The sequence below is a fragment of the Tursiops truncatus genome, chromosome 1 (genome assembly GCF_011762595.2).
Source record: "Tursiops truncatus isolate mTurTru1 chromosome 1, mTurTru1.mat.Y, whole genome shotgun sequence".
In the NCBI taxonomy this organism is placed as follows: Eukaryota; Metazoa; Chordata; class Mammalia; order Artiodactyla; family Delphinidae; genus Tursiops; species Tursiops truncatus.
Window position 1 is genome coordinate 158944672 of NC_047034.1, and position 15950 is coordinate 158960621.

Consider the following 15950-nt stretch of genomic DNA (forward strand, 5'->3'; position numbering starts at 1 on the left):
TGATAGGTTTTCTGGACAAACCTGGGGCAGAAAGATTCCAGGGGGGTCACTGGGCCTAGGAATCCAGGATTCCTTCTTCCCACCAGGCATCCCAATGCCCAGCTTCTAGGAGCTGTATCCACCGGCTTGTCCCAGCTACCCCATCTGCATTGATTAAAAGGTTTTTTCTGATTCTAGCCTCCATCTCTCCTGTTGTAGCACTCTCTCATTACTTCTGCTCAATCAGCCCTAGAGAAGAGGCAGGCGCATGGCTGCCTACCTGTCCCTTAGGGTTTTGGAGACCTGACTAAGCTATCCCCTTCTGCATGAGCCTTTACCCCCTTAATATACCCTGTCTGGAGCCCCAAGGTTCTGGTGGGTTCCTTGAGCTTGTGGTCCACTCAGGCCCTCAGTCTTTTCTCACAGTTTCATAATGTAGTTATCCAGGTGAAAAGTCAATCTGTTGACTCAGACTTGTGTCTGGCCTCCTTGTCTGTTTTGGCTGTGGAAAGTGGAACCCCACCCATTGCTGAGAACATGTGTACCAGCAGCACATGGCACCCCTGGTGGCACAGGCATCTACAACTCACACATGTGCAGACATGTGCATGCACTGGTATATAACACAGTGTGCATGGACCTGACGTTTCCTTGCCCCTGAAGTGCTCCTCTGTCTCCCACTTGGGTGTATGTTGTGGAGGGGGCATGTGTATATACACAGCTCCCCACCCCCATCTGAGCTGTAGGCCTGCCCAGAGTTTCTTTCATTCTCTTGCTGGCCTGGCCCCTGACTTGGGGGTCCTAGGGAGATTTGGGTTCTAGGAATTCTGATCTTGCTCTGCTATGAACTTACTTGGTAGCCTTGGGCCAGGCCTCAGTCTTCCCATCTGTGCATTGGCTCCCAGGGTAGCCAGGGTCAGAAGGCGAAAGGTGAAACAGCCCCAAGGCAGAGCCTGGGTAGAGATGCAGTGTGGGGAACATGAACTTGCTCCGCCCCAGGCTCCCCAAGAGCCCGGCTGTGCAGTCACCTCAGCCTGAGCCCACCAGATGCCCCACTGCCAATTCTTTTCCAGGGGAGCGGTGCCCACCTTCACAGCAAGAAGGACTCAAGTTGGAACCCAGAAGCGACTTATCGACCAACGTGACTGGTGAGTGCTCATCTCATCCTGTCGTCTCCCCTCCACCATCTTCCTGGAGTGGCCAGTATCCCACTCACCTGCCCAGCTGAGCTTTTCATCCACTGTCTCCCCTAAAGGCTTCAATCTCATCCGCCGACTCCGCCTCATGAAGATATCTGCCGTTAAGAAGATCCGAAACCCCAAGGGACCTCTCATCCTGCGACTGGGAGCGGTCTCAGTCACCCAGCCCGTGCGGTAAAGGCCCCAGTGTGACTGCTGGGAATCAGTACTGACCTCAGCCACACTCCCAGCAACTCTGCATGTGGGGCCTAAGCTCAGGGGCACCCGTGGGTCATTGTATCCTGCTTCCTGTCAGGAGTCAGCCTGGTCTCCACTCCTGGGCCTTGCAGGGCGTGCAGAGAGAAGGGGACTGGCAGGCCCACCCTGTGTCCTTTCCCCAACTCTGGCTAGCAGTGGGTGAGGACAAGTCTGCATCCTGTGGGCACCATGAGGACTCCAGGATGGAGGAGGGAACCTTCAAGAATTGTGTGTGTGTGTGTGTGTGTGTGTGTGTGTGTGCGCGCGCGCGCACCCACACGTGTGAAGTCCGAACTCCCACAATCCCTGGGTGGTCTGGCCCCTGTTTACCTCTCCAGCCTCATCTTCCAAAATGTTCCCTTTCTTTCTTGCTGCTCCAGTCGTGCTGAACCTGTTCATCGTTTTTCAGTATTTCTTTCCCTGCCCCAGGCCCGGTTATTCTCCCCAAGGCATCCTGGATTCCTTGGAAGCACTTACCACAATCCTAATGAAATAGTGCAATAGTCATTCTGAGGATCCTTTGTTTATGGCCTTACCTCCCGCATCACCCCGTCAGACTTGAAGGCTCCCTGAGGACAGGCCTCTTCTCTGTGTTTTCACCCCTGTTACCCCCCGCAGCCAGACCCACCACTGGCACATAGTAGGCCCTCAAGAAACATCTGTAGAATGAATGGATGTGTATATGTATGTGTGTGGCAGTTTGGAGGTGTGTGCCTGTGCGTGTCTCGTGTAGGTTCAACAGTCCTGAGGGCCCAGGGTGGGCAGCAGGTGGTCTCTTACCTGAGCCTCAAGGCACCCTCCCTGCTCTACCCCCAGACGTGTATTCCCTCGGGGCCTCCCCAGTGAGTTTGCCCTGGTGCTGACACTACTGCTGAAGAAACACACCCACCAGAATACGTGGTATTTGTTTCAAGTGACCGATGGAAATGGGTACCCGCAGGTGAGCCCGCCCCCCCGCTCCACCCCCATTGCTCTTGGCCATCGAGCAGTACCAGTCCATACCAGCTTCTGTCCCAGCTTGTGATTTCTGGGGCCTCCCTGCTCCATCCCAGTGCCCACCCTCAAGGTCACCCCCACCCCACCTATCCCAAACTCTTAGGAGGTATTGCTCTGTGACCCCACCAGCTTTCGTCCCTTTCTGGGCCTCAGTTTCCCCTCCTGTGAAATGAGCTTGAGAGCCCTTACCTTTGTCATGCTGTGGCTTGGGGGGCTCTGATTCTCTGTCCTTGCCTTTCCCGATTCCACACAGATTTCCCTGGAAGTCAACAGCCAAGAGCGGAGCCTGGAGTTCCGGGCCCGGGGCCAAGATGGCGACTTCGTGTCCTGCATCTTCTCAGTGCCCCAGCTCTTTGACCTGCGTTGGCACAAGCTGGTGCTGAGCGTGGCTGAACGCGTAGCCTCTGTGCATGTGGACTGCACATCAGTCTCCTCCCGGCCTCTGGGGCCCTGGCGACCCATGCAGCCTGTGGGCCATGTTTTTCTGGGCTTAGATGCTGAGCAGGGCAAACCTGTCTCGGTGAGTGCTAGGTCAGGCTTGGACTCTGCTCCTACTTTCTGGGAGCCTGAGTGAGCTCCCGGGAACCTATATCTGACCAGGACTTTCCCTTGCTCAGAATCCTCTCATGGTTCCCCATTGACCTCCAGATGCAGCCTGAACGTATTAACCTGGCATTCAAGGTCTTTCATGATCTGGTCCCTATAAATGACTGCAGCAGCATCTTCTGTTCCATCTTTCCATGCAGCTTTTGCTCTGGTTGATTCCATCCCAGACATCCATCTCACCTAATACTTTCACACCACCAGCCTTTGCCTATGCTGTTACCTCTGCCTGGAATGCTTTTCCTTGTATACCTACCTGCTGAATATCTACTGGTCCTCAAGGCCCAGCTTGAATGAAATCTCCTCTTCCCCTTTTCCTCTGGGCCAAAGCGAACATTTCTCCCCCCTCTCCCTCTTTCTTTCGTGTATAGTTTTGTTTTGCTTTTTGTGACAGCTGTATTCTTGATGGTCTCCCAGGCCAGACTGGAAACCTTCTGAGGGCAAACTCTGGGATGGAGCCATCTCTGTGCCTCATTAGGGTCCAGGACTCAGAGCTATTTGCTAGAATGAAGTGACACTTGTGTGTCCCTTGCAGTTTGACCTTCAGCAGGCACACATCTACTGTGACTCGGATCTTGTGCTGGAGGAGGGCTGCTGTGAGATTTTGCCGGGAGGGGTGAGTGGCCTGGCCCCAGCACAGCTGGGAGGGGTTGGGGCACTGTCCAGGGACACAGTGTGCTGGAGATGGAGGACCAGGAAGGCGATGCCTAGAGATCTTAGGATGATGAGTGGGTGAAGTGGGGTGGGGGGAGTCTGCCTTCTGTACTGACCCCAACCCTTCCCCCACACTGGGCAGTGTCCCCCAGAGACCTCCAAGGCCCGCCGGGACACCCAGAGCAATGAGCTCATCGAGATCAATCCACAGACTGAGGGCAAGGTCTACACCCGCTGCTTCTGCCTGGAGGAGCCGCAAAACAGCAAGGTGGGTAGGCAGGGCAGGCAGACATGGGCATAGACAGGCACAAGTGGGCCTGCCCCTCCCCTGACCTGACTGGGGCCTGCCCCCAGGGTCAGTTGACCATGTGCCCCAGGGCAGGGAGGGCACTGGAAGCCCTGCTTCTTTGCTTCCCACCCCTATTGGATTCTGGTAGGCAGAGAGACAGCCCACTGTAATACCCTGTGCCCGCCTGCCTGCTGGCATTGAGAGTTGTGCCCATCTAGCTCTGGTACTACCCACACCCTCACTGCTACCGTCCCAGACCCTAGTGAGGGAAGGACCAGGCTGGCACCCAAAGGCAGTTTCTCCAGGACAGGGATATCTGGGGTCAGAGGCCGGGTGCCACACTGCTTGCCTTGGGCCTCACTCATTGTCCTGGGCTCAGCCCGGGCAAGTGCCAGGCTGGTCCCATGCCCAGCACCATGGCCAGCTGCCCTGCCCGCTTTAGGTTCTTCGGGGGCGGCAGGGAAGCCCAGTGCCTCCCATAGCCCCACACCGTGGCAGGGCAGCCTCCCTGCCCGCCGGGCATCTTGCCCAGCTTTTGGCTGCAGGAACACAGGATCCCATTGATTCATGGTCTTGTTTTCTCCGACATCACGTGGGTGGGGTGAAAGGGAAGGCGGGGGGCCTGTTGGGGTGCCAGGGGCCTGAGTAGGCTCTTGATGACCTGGGAACTGCCGGATGTCAGGCTGAGGCATCCCAGGGGTCCATGCCCCTGCCTGGGGGCCCCTGTCTAGTGTGGGCCCCAGAACTGCCCCCTCCTCAAGATTCCCTCCTTATTCTGTCTGCTCAGGTGGACGCCCAGCTGACGGGAAGAATCAGCCAGGAGGCAGAGAGAGAAACAAAGGTAGAGACAGTGCGTGGGCGGAGGAGCCAAGAGTGGCCTCAGGCTGCCCTCCCTGCCCTCCGTAAACCCCTTGAGAAAGAGACTCTCCGCCCATGCTCTTCCCACCTGCCCCCACTCTCCTGGACAGAGCTTAGGATTTGTAGGTGCCAGCTCTGAGAAGGAAGGATGAACGGGAGTGAGACAGACAGTACCTGGCACTATCTAGGGCACCCGCTTCTGGTGGTTCTTGGGTAGGGGTGTTGGAAGCAGTGCTTTGTCCCCTCCATTCCCCACCCATTCTCATGCCCTCCCTCTTCCCAGGTCCACCAGGAGACGGCAGTGGATGAGGTAAGCCTCCCATCTAGACTGGCAAAAAGAGCTTGGTTGGAAAGGTGCCAGCATGAGCCCTTCGGACAAGGCTTTGGTGCCCTGGAGCCTGGGCATGGGGGTGTGGGATGACCACACAGCTCCCAGCATTCCTTGGGGACCTGATGCTGGACCCTGTCTGCCTGTGCTTCTCCTTAGGAGCGGGGTGTTCAGCCCTGGGCACTCCTGCTGAGTTGGCAGCAAATGGCCACGGGTATCCTGGAGAGGGCCCAGGCCTTGGCCATGGGACCCTGGATTCTGGGCCTCACTCTGCTCCAGCATGCTGTGTGACCCAGGGCCCACTGCTATTCCTCTCTGGGCTTCAGTTTCCTCATCTGAGAAATGGCTTGGCTCTGGGTCGGTGGCAGTTGAGGGGCGAGGCCTGTTTGGCAGGGTTTCCATCTTTATGCTCCTCAGCTCCACCCAGACACCTGTGATGCTCTTGGTGTGTGTAAGGGGGCCAGTGGGGTGGAGGGGGCTGGTCCTGGGCTCGCAGACCTGACCTCCAGGCCCATTCTTCCCTTTCAGTGCCCGCCCTGTGTCCATGGTGCCCGGGAGAGCAACGTGAGTGAAGAGAGAGTGTGCTGGGTGGGGTGGACGGGGCCTGGGAGTGGGCGTGGCCTAGAGGTTGGCTTGGCGGCTTCCTGGTTCAGGACAAGGGGGTCTTTGTGCACTTTCGCACTCTCTGCCTGCCCGCCCCCCAGAGCTGGGCTTGACCCACACCCGCAGTCCCACCGAGCCAGGGCCCCTCCAGGGTGGAATGGGGCCGGGGTGGCGGCTGGCAGAATCAGAGCCTTGGGTGCTGACCCCAGCTTGGCCCTCCCCTCAAGGACTCAGGCCTGCTCTCCTTGGAAGGCTTCCCATGTCATCTTAGAGGCAGAGAAGGGGAACGGCTGGCTCAGGGTGGCACAGCCCAGCATTGCCCCCCAAACCACGTGTTGGCTCAGGGCCTCCCCTCCTATCCCTCTCTAGCTGGTCCTGGCCCATCCTCCCTCTGGGGTCCAGAAGGACAAGGGAAAGGGGCTCAGTGCGAGCCCAGCTGGTACCCAACTGCGTCTCTTCCGTGGGCAGTATGAGTCACCACTTTCCCACAGCCTGACATTCTGAGTTGACATTCTGCATTGATCCACAAAGGGCACAGCCCCCGCTCCCCTCGGCTCTAAGCCCCTGGCCTTGGGGGACATCAGAAAGTGCCCCCTCTGCTGACCTCCCCTGTTTCCGTCCTGCCCTCCACCAAATCCAGTAAAGCTGATGGTTCCCAGATATGCAGGGGTTACCATGGCAACCAAGCAGCCATGTTATCCTAGCAACTGCGGGGTGGAGCTAGCCAAAGCCAGGCAGGTTAGAGAAGGTAGGTCAAACCCCTCCGTAAGTTTGACAGCTTTGGGAAATAAAATCAGCATGCTGGTTGGCCTGGGAGACAGAGCAGGGGCTGGGGTTCGGGCTGTTGGTTCAGCCACCCCTGTGTGACCCTGGCTAAACTGCTTGCCCTCTCTGGGCCTCTGTTTTCCTCTCCCTCCCTGAGATGATTGCATCCTCTCTCATCTGTCCCCTCAGGTCACAATTGGTCCCTCTGGCCCCCAGGTGAGTCCCAGATGGAGAACAGGCCACCTCTGCCCTCTTCAGTGATGCTAGTCCATCTCACGGCATGTGGCCCCTTGGCTGTGTGTATATATCAGGGCTACCCAAGCCTGCGTATATGTGGGGTGATTAGATGTGTGTGTGTGTGTGTTGGAGAGAGTAGGGGGTTGTGTGGATGAGAGGATGTTAAGAACTGCCCTTTTCTGAGGGCCTACTGTGCATCAGGCACTGGGCCACCCATTGGCACCATGACCTTCCTGAACCCCCTCAGGCATCTTGCAGGGTGGGTACTATCATTTTATTTCAGGGAAAACCGAGGCCCAGCTGTGCCCACGTGGGTGACTGGTGTGATTTTGTGTGTGTGTGTCTATGTGTGTGACTACGTGCATTTCTGGATACATGTTTGCACATGTGCAGGGGGGTGAACCCATATACCTGTGGGCCTGACAGGATCACAGAGCTTGTGGGTGATGTGCAAGTGTGAGATTGCACACGCCTGTGTGCCTGTGAGTATATAATATCATTCTTGGAGCCCCTCCGCGTGCGTGTAAGTGGTGCACACTTCACCTGCAGTGTCACATTTCTTCCTCACCGCAGCCCCTTGAGGTAGGTGCTGACATGAATCCCATTTTATTGATGAAGAAACTGAGGTTCAGACAGTTCACATAACTTGCCCTGAGACACATGCTTGTAAGCGGTGGAGGTAGGATTTGAACTCGGGCAGCCTGACACTCACCATCATGGGTGTCTTCCACTGCACATGTGTGTGTCCACGCACATGTGTCCCTGTGCCCCTGGGTGTGCTGTGTGTGAGCTAGCATGCTTGGGTTGGAGTGTGGGAGAAGAGATACCTTCTGCCTGAAACTACGGATTTGCCAAATATGGTCTTTTGGGGTGGGAGGCACAGGCGGATGAGTGCGTATGGAATCCATATGCTGTGTGTGGGGGGGCGGGGGGTTGGGGCAGGGCTGTGCTCACTTACACACCCGTGTGTGGTGGATGCGTGGAGAAGACCAGGATGGGGAGAGCTTCTTCAAGGCTCTCATGTGCTCCTCTGGTCCCAGCCCTTGCTTTGGTCTCATCCACAGAGAGAGAAAGGTGAGCAGGGCCTGCCTGGTCCATCAGGACCCAAGGGAGAGAAGGGAGCCCGGGTAAGTGCCCCGGCCACGTCCACGGCAGAACGTTCCCACCTGTGCCCCGGGGTTGGGCCGGAATGTGAGCCATCATCCCATCATCTCAGATGGAAACCTGCAGCCTGGTCCAAACAGGGGATGAGGGACAGGGTCTCTCTAGGGGTTAGTGTGCGGAAACCTGTATCTTCTAGGGGCACCTGTGACTATGGGATTCTTGGGCCCATCCTCCTCAAAACAGGTCTAGGATGGCTCCCCTAGGAGGCTGATCCCTTGCTCCCTACCTCTAGGGCAATGACTGTGTTCGAATCTCCCCGGACGCCCCGCTTCAGGTAAGGCCTGGAGGAGAGACCTGCTTTAGGGCCAATATGGGGTCAGCCCCTGAGGAAGGGGTGACCCTGGGCCCCTCTCAACACCTCATCTCCCTGTTCAGTGTGCAGAAGGCCGAAAGGGAGAGAAGGGGGAGTCGGGAGCCTTGGTGAGTATGGGACCAGAGACAGGGCAGGGCAGCGGGGTCCTGGCCAGCCTCCCCCTCCTTCCCTCACCTCTCTTTTGTGTCCCCTCCTTATCTCAGGGACCCTCAGGACTCCCCGGCTCCACAGGCCAGAAGGTAATGGGCCAGGATTTTGAGGGGTGGGTGCCAGGGAGGTCTGCGAACCCTACAGACAGGAGGAGGGAGGTGTCCAAAGTCATCCTAGGGGATGGTGTCATTGGGCCCAGAGCTGGTAGTACTCCCGAAGCCTCCCAGTCCTCCTGCCTTGTCCAAATTCCTGCCAGACCTGGAGAGAAAAGCCACAGACTCCCTGAGCAAGTGGCCTGGCTGGTGGCAGTTCTTCCTGTTGTCTCCCCTCCTGTGAAGCCATTTCATCTCTGGGGAGGCTGAGACCACGGATCTAGAGAGCAGTTGTCCCTCCCCAGATGCAGCAGTCCTGGCTCTTCTAGCCCCTTCTCTCAGCGCCGGTCACTTTGCCTCTTCCTTCTTCAGGGCCAGAAAGGCGACAAGGGAGACGGAGGCATCAAGGGCTCGCCAGGAAAGCCAGGCCGAGATGTACGCTGCTTGGAACCCTTCCTCAGCACGATCCCCACGTCCCTCAGCACATGGTCCTGAAATGCTGGACTATAAGCTTCGGAATCTAACCCACTACTCTGCTCAGACAGAACAGAGACCCAGGGAGGGGAGAACTGTGCCCCGGGAGGGGGCAGAAAAGGGCCTGACCCTGGGCATCTTGACTCCCAGCCTAGGAGCCCCTGACCTCCAATGTCCTGACGTTAACATCTAATGACCTCGGGGCCCTGGGTGAAGTCAGCCTTTGGGACAGGGCAGGGAGGGTGGGCAGCTGGGTATTTACACGTCCCAGTGGGGCTGCTGTCCCTGGGAGGTGCCAGGCCTCAGCCATTCTTAGACCCTCCCCCTGCCCACAGGGCCGGCCAGGAGAGATCTGTGTCATGGGGCCCAAAGGGCAGAAGGTGAGTGTGGGTGTCTGAGGGGTGAAGAGTGGGTGATGGGGCTGAGGCGGTAGCTCTCTCATACCCACCTTCTTTCTGTGCCAGGGAGACCCTGGCTTTGTTGGGCCTGAGGGGCTGGCGGGAGAGCCTGGGCCCCCTGGCCTCCCTGGGCCCGCTGGGATAGGACTTCCTGGGACCCCGGTGAGTACCCCTTGCCCCTTCTGCCCTCCTTTCCTCAGAGACCCTTCTCCCTCCTGGCCAGGGGTGGGGAGGTAAGGCTTGGTCCCAGGGGGCCTGGTTGGGGGAAAGGGCCAGAGTGGATCTCACTGTAATGTGAGGGCCCTGGGAAGCCCCTGCCTGACCCTGTTTCTGCCCTCAGGGGGACCCAGGTGGCCCTCCAGGCCCCAAGGGAGACAAGGTAAGTGCAAGCAGGAGCAGGGGCACATGCGGGAGGCTCCCTGCTTAGCGGGAGGAGAGAGGAGAATGCGGCCGGGGTGGCCGGGGCAGCAGGGACAGCAGCGGGGAGGAGGGAGGTGGCCGGCATGTTGGGGAAGGGGCTGGGGGGCTGGGCCCCGCAGTGGGCAGTGTCCCCATCCCAGTGCTTGCTGACGTGGGAGCCTTGGCCTGGGTTGCAGGCACAGGGACGGGCAGGCCTAAGTCTGGTAATGACCGGAGTGGCCTAATTGGAGGGCCCAAGCTCATGTTAGGGCCTTATGCCTTGACAAGCAGAAAGCCCTGGAAATGTCTTTCTGCTGTGGTTCCTCTGGGGTCACCCGTGTCACCTCCAAACGTGCTGCACTGGGGAAGGGGCATATAGAGGCCTCATGTTCTCCCTTCCTTTGCAACCAGAAGGACTTGGGTTAGACATGGAGAAGGACAGGCAACAGGAAGGGAGTGTTTGTTGACAAAACCGACTGAGAGGAGATGGGAGATTTGGCAAGATTGTCCTGCTGTCCAGAGAGGGAACTGGATGGCAAAGGGGTGCATGGGCTGAGGTCACGGCCAGAAGCCTCCCCCTTAACCCTTCTTCTGACCACAGGGCAGCTCCGGAGTGCCGGGAAAGGAAGGTCCTGGTGGGAAACCTGTGAGTGACCCCAATCTGGTGGGGGAGGGGAGCTGCTGCCCACCATGCCCAGGCCTCGTCTACCAAGTCCTCCAGAGAGAGAGGGGCTAGGTCCTCGGGCCCTCTCTGCTGTGGCACTAACGCTCACTGCTTCTCCAACAGGGGAAGCCAGGGGTTCCAGGGCTGAAGGGAGAGAAGGTGAGTCCCAGGCTTGGTTTCCCCAGGTTGGGATGGGAGGGCAAGCCTCTCTCTGAAGGTGACACTGAGCATCAAGGGCGCTGGGCCTGGGACCCTCCTGGGGGAACCCCCATCCCTTCTTTGTTGCTATGATGTGCGTGTGATTACTAAAGGGCCTGGCTTTGGAGTTACACAGACAGGTTCAAGTCCCACCTCGACCACGCACACGAACACAGCAAGTCAATGAGCTTTTCCCTTTGCCCAAGTTGCCATACTTCTAAATGGGACACAGTGATTTCTTATGGCTTGTTGTGAGGATGTAGTTTTTTTTTTTTCTTTTGAGGATGTAGTTTTTGATGTCCAGGAATCGTAAGCTGAATGAATGAGTCGGTTGAGTGGAAAGCCCCCTCAGTGTTCCAGCTGTCCACTTGGCCCTGGCCCACCCCATGCCTAGAGCTCCTTGTCTTTCCCAGGGTCTTAGCCCCAACTTGTCCATTCATGCTCTCTCCCTTCTGCTAGGGTGACCCCTGCGAAGTGTGCCCAGCGCTGCCTGAAGGGTTCCAGAACTTTGTGGGGCTCCCTGGAAAGCCAGGGCCCAAGGGAGAACCGGGTGTTCCTGCACCAGCCAGGGTGAGTGCCCAGGGTGACCCTTGTGGGACTCCACCAAAAAACCAGGGGGCATAATCATGGAAAGGTGTTGGGCAGAGGGGCTGGAAACTTCTCATGGCCATAGAGACAGTGTGGGCAGAGAGTCTAGGCTCTTAGCTCCATGGGGGTGGGGGCTGAACCATAGAGTTTAGGGCTGGGCTAGAAGGCCACCCCAGGTCTCCATGGCAACCAACCAGGGTTCTCCCAGCCAAAGCTTAAGATGCCTTTTGGGCAAGCTGGGGTGGAGCCAACCCTTGTAGTGAGTGAGATTGTGCCCTCCTCCTGGGATTGGGTATTGGCTGGAGGTGGAGGAAAGGAGGGGGCAGGGCTGGGTTATGGTCCTGGGCTGGACTCTGTACCCCACTCCCTCACTGACCCTTTTTTTCAGGAGGGCCTGGGAGCTGGTGGACAAAAGGGTGATCGGGTATGTACCGGCACTTCTGGCGGGGTAGCTTAGCCTGGCCTCATTTCCTCCATCTGTCACATGGGTTGATGAACCCCGGCTCTGGGGTGCTGACCTTGAATCCCCTGGGACCCCTGGGTGTTTGAAGCGTTTGTGGTGTGTGACATTGCTGTCCTCATATATGGCTAGGAAATTTGGGGTGCCCCAACATACCCAGTCTCTCAGCCCATAAACCTTTTCTCCCTGCAGGGTGACCCTGGCATCCAAGGCCTCAAAGGAGAAAAGGTGAGGGAGGGACCCTGTTCTCTGGCTGGCGCCTTCTGACTACTGGGAGCCTTTCTGATCCCTTTTCTTCCTTCCGCAGGGGGAGTCCTGCTTGTCCTGCAGCTCACCCGTAGCAGCCCAACATCTTGGGCCCTCTATAGGGCCCAAAGGAGATGTGGGCCCTCCTGGCCTCGGTCTGCCTGGTCTTCCGGTGAGTGACTGCTGCCTCCTAGCCAGGCCAGGCCAGCCCATCTTTGCCACACTGGTGGCCTCCCTGGCTCCTTAGGCTCTGGGTCTCAAGGCAGAGACCAGGAGGGAGGCCCTGAGGCAGGTTCTCCAGGCCTGTAGCCCGGTGTCTCCCTCCACCCTTGCACTGCCCCGGGACTCCCTCTTAGAACCTCTGAGTGCCCATCTGTATAACAGAGGTAGTTGTCCAGCTACCTGCAGGGTTGTGGGATTTGTAATTCTGAGCTGGCCTTTCTCTTTCTGGGTGGACACTGGGACCCATGGAGTCTTGGAGGGATGGGAGTGGGGGGGATGCAGTGACTGTGACTTGATTGTTTTTCAGGGGAAAGTTGGGGCTCCAGGGCCAACAGGGCTGAAAGGAGAGAAGGTGAGACCTGGTTAGATGTCAGGAACACCGGGGTCTTCTTGGCCGGGAGGCAGGGGAGGGGGTCCCTGGACGGGGAATAGGGACAACATAGACAAGAGATCAAACTGTAAATCCACAGAGAAAGAAATTCATCAGTGTTTTGCAGACTGGAGTCAAAGAATTGATTTCTGAGAGCCCGCATGTTCTCCAAGAAAGTTCCTTAGTGTTGTATTTTTAATTTACTGATAATCCAAAACAATTAAGTACATTTAAGACTACCTTATAATAAAATAATAATAATCCTTCTTTACCACTTACTTTGTGCCGAGCAGCATTCCAAGGGCTTGTAGGTGTATTGACTTGTTTCCTCCTCCCAAAACCTCATGGGGTAGGTACTCCATTATTCCCATTTTATGGATGAGGAAACAGAGGTCCAGAAAGGCCAAGTAAATTGCTCAAAGTCCCATGGGTGTTTGGGTGCAGACCTGGGACTTGAGTCCAGGGAACATGGCTCCAGAGTTGGTCATCTTCCCTGCTCGGCTGGGTTACTCGATTTCAGTGCCATGTGAACGTTTGTACTTGTGGTTGCATTGGAGACAAATGACAGCGTTGAACTAATAGTGCAGGACGTTCAGACTCCGCTCTGCCAGGCAAATCGCGCCTGTCATTTCTCAGAGGAGCTTTGTGCCCCCGCCCCACACTTGTTTCCTCTTCCGGTCCCCCCATCTCTGTAAATGGCATACACCGAGTTCCTCAAACCTCCTCAAACCCCAAACGGTGCAGCATCCTTGATTCCTCCCATCTCCACATCATCTCCTCCACTTGACAGTTCTGCCGCAGCACCTCTCTCAACTCCACCTGCTTTGCTCACCTCCATGACCGCCACTTCGTCTGGGTCCCATCATCTCTCACTGGGATGGTGGCAGCAGCCCCTCAGCTGGCCTGCCTGTGGCCACTGCAGCTCTTAAACGTTTTCATCCAGTAGCTAATGGGGCTTTGTTAAAAAAGAAAAGAACAGAACAAAACAAAACAAAACCCTCAGGTTACATTATTTCCTTGCTTAAAATACTTCTATGACTCGACTTTGTACTGAAGGCCTTCTATGCCTAACAAGACCCTGGACACCTGGCCCTGCCTGCCTTGAAGGTTCATCTGGTTTTCCTCTCCCCACTTCCTGTGCCTTAGATGTGCTGCCCTCCTTACTTTCTGGAATATGTCAAGAATGTTCCCACCTCTTAGATTTTGTACTTGTGCCTCCCACTGTCTAGAACGTTTTTCCTCTCTACCTCCCCCTATTGTTTCATTGGTTGGCCTTTGTCTCGTCTTTCTGATAATAATTGTGGTTAACACTTCCCAGACCATCCTGTCTAAAACGGCTTCCCCTGCCTCCTTTGTCTCATCACCCTGTTTATTTCCTTCACGGCACTCATCGCTATTCAGTTACAATTATTTAAAAGTTCTTGGTGTCCCTACCAGGGTGTAAGCTCCACAAGTGTGTTTGTCTGTGCTGTTCACTGCTACCTACTGGCACCTCGCTGAGTGCACAGTGGGTACAGGCATCCAGCGAGTGACTGTTGGATAAATGAATTCGTGATCTTTGCGTGCTGGGCCGGAGCTGAGGGTGGGGCTGGGATTCTGCAGAGTGAGGCTGGGGACAGAAACAGGCTGGCCACAGACTCCCCTGGGGACCTTGGGGAAATCCCTTTCCCTCTCTGGGTCTCAGTTTCCCTAGCCAGGAAATGAGGGGGGTAGCTGGGGGTCCCAAGGGGTTATTTGTGTAGTTTGGGGTTTGGGAATGACCTAGAGTGGCCTCCTCACTTTGACCCTGTGTTCTCTGCTTTGCTCTCAGGGTAATTTCGGGGAGGCAGGGCCAGCTGGCGGTCTGGTAAGTGAGCTTTGGATGCCAACAGCTCTGGGGAGAAGGACAAGGTGGGACGTGGGGAGATGAGAGGCCCCAGCACGGCCCGGGCAGATGCTGGCCATCACACACGGCTTCTTATCACACAGGGGCCTCCAGGGCCAGTGGGACCCACAGGCGTCAAGGGGGAGAAGGTAAGTTGAAGACGTTCCCCGCGCCGTGGCCAGTGCCAGCTTCCCAAATGCACGCCTATCCCACTCTACTTCAAACCCTCCGAGGCTCCCCACTGCCTGAGGGTAACATCTGGTCCCTTAGCATGATGTCAGGACCCCTGAGGCCTTGGCCCCCACCTTCGTTTCTTACCTGTTTTCCCACAATGTCTCCTGAGATATCCCTTGGCAAGCACAGGTGCTACGTCAGGCCGGGCTACATTCCCCAGCCCCAGATTCCAAACCTGCCTGGGGTCCCCCAGCTCCGTGTCCTTGCTTGGCAGGGGGAGCCCTGTGAGTCATGCAGCGCCCTGTCCAAGCACCAGGAAGGGGACAGCCACGTGCTGGCCTTGCCTGGGCCTCCCGGAAAGAAGGGGGAGCCTGGGCATCCAGGCTTTGGCCTGCCAGGAAAACAGGTGAGTTCTGGGGCCTGTGGAGGGGGGATACAGGCAGGGCTTAAGGGGGACAGGGGCTGCCTGGGTCTCTAGGCTCCCTGTGCAGTGGGGAGTAGGTGAGAGTGTGTGGAGGGGTCAGTGCCTCTGTCCCCAGAGGGAGCTGGCCTGACAGGCCTCTGCCCTTCGTCCTGGGACACAGCATGGCCGGCTGTGCAGAAAGACCACCAACCTGGAACCAGGTGGACCTGGGTTCGAAGTCCAGATCTGCCTTTTACTAGCCCTTTGGCTTGAGCCAGTTACTTCCCCCTCTGTGCCTCTGTTTCCTACGCACGGTGTTGTTGTAAAGCCTAGGAACGATGTGTGTGAAGAACTTAGCAGCACACAATAGGCATTCAAGAAATGATAATTACCACTGTGGCGATTATTATTGTTACTGCTTTACTAGTAGCAGTGAATGCTGACATACTGTACTTCATGAGCCATGCACTGTTTCACGCATATCAGCTGTATCAGCTTGTCTAACCTCACAAGAACCCTACGAGGGAGAAGCCTGTGCTCTTTTTATTGTCCCCATTTGACAGATAAAGAAACCGAGGCACAAAGAGGTTAAGTAACTTGCCCAGGATCACCCAAGCAGGGATCCTGGCTCAAGTCTCTTCTCTTGAATATCGCTTCACTAGAATGAGAGCAGAGATTTTGATCTGTCTTGTATATTGTATATTCCTGGAGTCTAACACAGTGCCAGACACTTAAGGGTGTCTAGTATGAGTGAATGGGTGCTGGAAGTGCTTTCTTCTCAGGGCAAAGCTGGAGAGCATGGATTGAAGGGACAGAAGGTAAGATAATTTGGTGGGCACGGGTGGGCACCACCTCCTCTCAGATGCCCTCCCTACCTCCTATTCCTGATTGCCCTGTGCCCACTCTCCACTCCCTGCCCAGCCCCCAGCCCCAGTGAAGGGCTCTGAGTGCCTGCAGGTCCCAAGAGGGCACCGTGCCCTGCCCTCCTTGAACCCTACTCCAGCTGGATCACCCCTGCCCTCT

General features: G+C 56.7%; 1 protein-coding gene across 7 annotated transcripts in view; it reads left to right on the forward strand.

Annotated features, from left to right (window-relative positions):
- The window catches only part of COL16A1 (collagen type XVI alpha 1 chain), a 51308-nt gene that overhangs the window by 3158 nt on the left and 32200 nt on the right, over positions 1 to 15950 (forward strand). For 6 of the 7 annotated variants that reach the window (XM_033839034.2, XM_073792959.1, XM_033839037.2 and 3 more), the window contains exons 3-31: positions 1053 to 1127; positions 1235 to 1352; positions 2232 to 2355; positions 2665 to 2931; positions 3550 to 3630; positions 3811 to 3936; positions 4745 to 4798; positions 5099 to 5125; positions 5672 to 5707; positions 6701 to 6727; positions 7813 to 7875; positions 8145 to 8186; positions 8288 to 8332; positions 8429 to 8464; positions 8840 to 8902; positions 9277 to 9321; positions 9406 to 9501; positions 9680 to 9718; positions 10340 to 10384; positions 10526 to 10561; positions 11060 to 11170; positions 11577 to 11612; positions 11841 to 11876; positions 11956 to 12066; positions 12424 to 12468; positions 14297 to 14332; positions 14455 to 14499; positions 14799 to 14930; positions 15710 to 15745. In XM_033839034.2, coding sequence (XP_033694925.1) covers positions 1053 to 1127; positions 1235 to 1352; positions 2232 to 2355; positions 2665 to 2931; positions 3550 to 3630; positions 3811 to 3936; positions 4745 to 4798; positions 5099 to 5125; positions 5672 to 5707; positions 6701 to 6727; positions 7813 to 7875; positions 8145 to 8186; positions 8288 to 8332; positions 8429 to 8464; positions 8840 to 8902; positions 9277 to 9321; positions 9406 to 9501; positions 9680 to 9718; positions 10340 to 10384; positions 10526 to 10561; positions 11060 to 11170; positions 11577 to 11612; positions 11841 to 11876; positions 11956 to 12066; positions 12424 to 12468; positions 14297 to 14332; positions 14455 to 14499; positions 14799 to 14930; positions 15710 to 15745 — 2033 coding nt within the window. The remainder of the gene's footprint in view (positions 1 to 1052; positions 1128 to 1234; positions 1353 to 2231; positions 2356 to 2664; positions 2932 to 3549; positions 3631 to 3810; positions 3937 to 4744; positions 4799 to 5098; positions 5126 to 5671; positions 5708 to 6700; positions 6728 to 7812; positions 7876 to 8144; positions 8187 to 8287; positions 8333 to 8428; positions 8465 to 8839; positions 8903 to 9276; positions 9322 to 9405; positions 9502 to 9679; positions 9719 to 10339; positions 10385 to 10525; positions 10562 to 11059; positions 11171 to 11576; positions 11613 to 11840; positions 11877 to 11955; positions 12067 to 12423; positions 12469 to 14296; positions 14333 to 14454; positions 14500 to 14798; positions 14931 to 15709; positions 15746 to 15950) is intronic. The other variant, XM_033839028.2, reaches the window with a different exon arrangement.